The sequence below is a fragment of the Condylura cristata genome, unplaced genomic scaffold (assembly GCF_000260355.1).
Source record: "Condylura cristata isolate star-nosed mole 26May11 unplaced genomic scaffold, ConCri1.0 scaffold00007, whole genome shotgun sequence".
Classification (NCBI taxonomy): domain Eukaryota; kingdom Metazoa; phylum Chordata; class Mammalia; order Eulipotyphla; family Talpidae; genus Condylura; species Condylura cristata.
Window position 1 is genome coordinate 930,948 of NW_004567108.1, and position 1,108 is coordinate 932,055.

General features: G+C 56.6%; 1 protein-coding gene across 1 annotated transcript in view; it reads left to right on the top strand.

Annotated features, from left to right (window-relative positions):
* ICE1 (interactor of little elongation complex ELL subunit 1) overlaps positions 1 to 1,108 on the top strand; it is a 16,522-nt gene that overhangs the window by 650 nt on the left and 14,764 nt on the right. Inside the window, exons 2-3 of the mRNA XM_012721736.1 lie at positions 229 to 247; positions 685 to 796. Coding sequence (XP_012577190.1) covers positions 719 to 796 — 78 coding nt within the window. The 5' untranslated portion in view covers positions 229 to 247; positions 685 to 718. The remainder of the gene's footprint in view (positions 1 to 228; positions 248 to 684; positions 797 to 1,108) is intronic.

Here is a 1,108-nt window from a genome sequence, read left to right on the forward strand (position 1 = left end):
GTGTGGCCGGGCGCGCCCCGCGGCTGCGCGCTGCCGTCTTGTCCTGGGAGTTAGTTTTGGCCGGTCGTACTCGAAGGCTCCCTTGGAAGCGGTGTGTCGCTGAGCCTGCGAGTTGCCCTTTTCCTGCAGCGAACGATCTCGAACACACGTTGCGCGTCGTTTTAAGTGAGTTCTACTTTCAGGCGCGTATCACGTAACAGCATCGGTTTTCTTTAACTGAGGTTCTACAGCTCCAGTTTGCCAGACGGTAAGCCCCGGGGGCCCTTTGGGGGAGACACTCCCAGACTAGCTTCTAAACGGGGGACGCAGTGCCACGCGGGGGAGTGCGGGGCGCGGGCTCCGTTCAGGCAGGCCCATCTGCTCCCCGTCACATCGTGCACAGCTGGCTCATGCGTCACCCAGGCGAAGGCGCACGGGGGGCTGTGTCCTGCGTCGCGAGGCTGCCACGTGGCCAGAATAGCGAGGCGGGAGCGCCGGCTTCCCGGCACACGGGGCCACCCTGCCACAAGTGGCCTCCTGAAAAGCAGGTGGCTCTGTGGGCGGTAAACCCCCGGGCCAGAGAAACGGGTGTGAGGACTGCGTCCTGTCAGGAGCGCTTTCGGGGACTTCGAGGTTGACCTAGCGCCAGTAGAGCTGACCGCTGACTGCGACCCTGTGTAACGACGCTGCATTGTCCGTTTGTAGAGAGAATAGTACTCTGCATCACCAAGTGGAACAAATGCTTCAAAAAATTTCTTCTCTGCAGCAATGTCAGGAAGATCTGGGATCTTTAAAAGCAGAACTAGAAGAGAAAAAGGTACCTACTTGTTTCCCACCCAGGGGCTTCTGCAGTCGGCCACGGCCTGCTTGTTTGCGTGGAGTGCGGGCCGGTGGGGGGCTCGGGACCCGCGCTCCATGCTGGCTGGGCACTTGTGCTTTTGGAGGTTCAGGAGAGGAGCCTCCCTGTGAGTCCCATGACTGTCTTGCGTTGGTTGACTTTTACCCTTTTTCTTACCTAAGGGTTAAAATAAAGTGCAAAATTTAACGGTAGAGAAAGCCTCTTTCTCACTTCAAAGTCCAGCTGCATAAAACATTTCTTTTTTTTTTTTTTTCACTTTCTTTTTTTAAA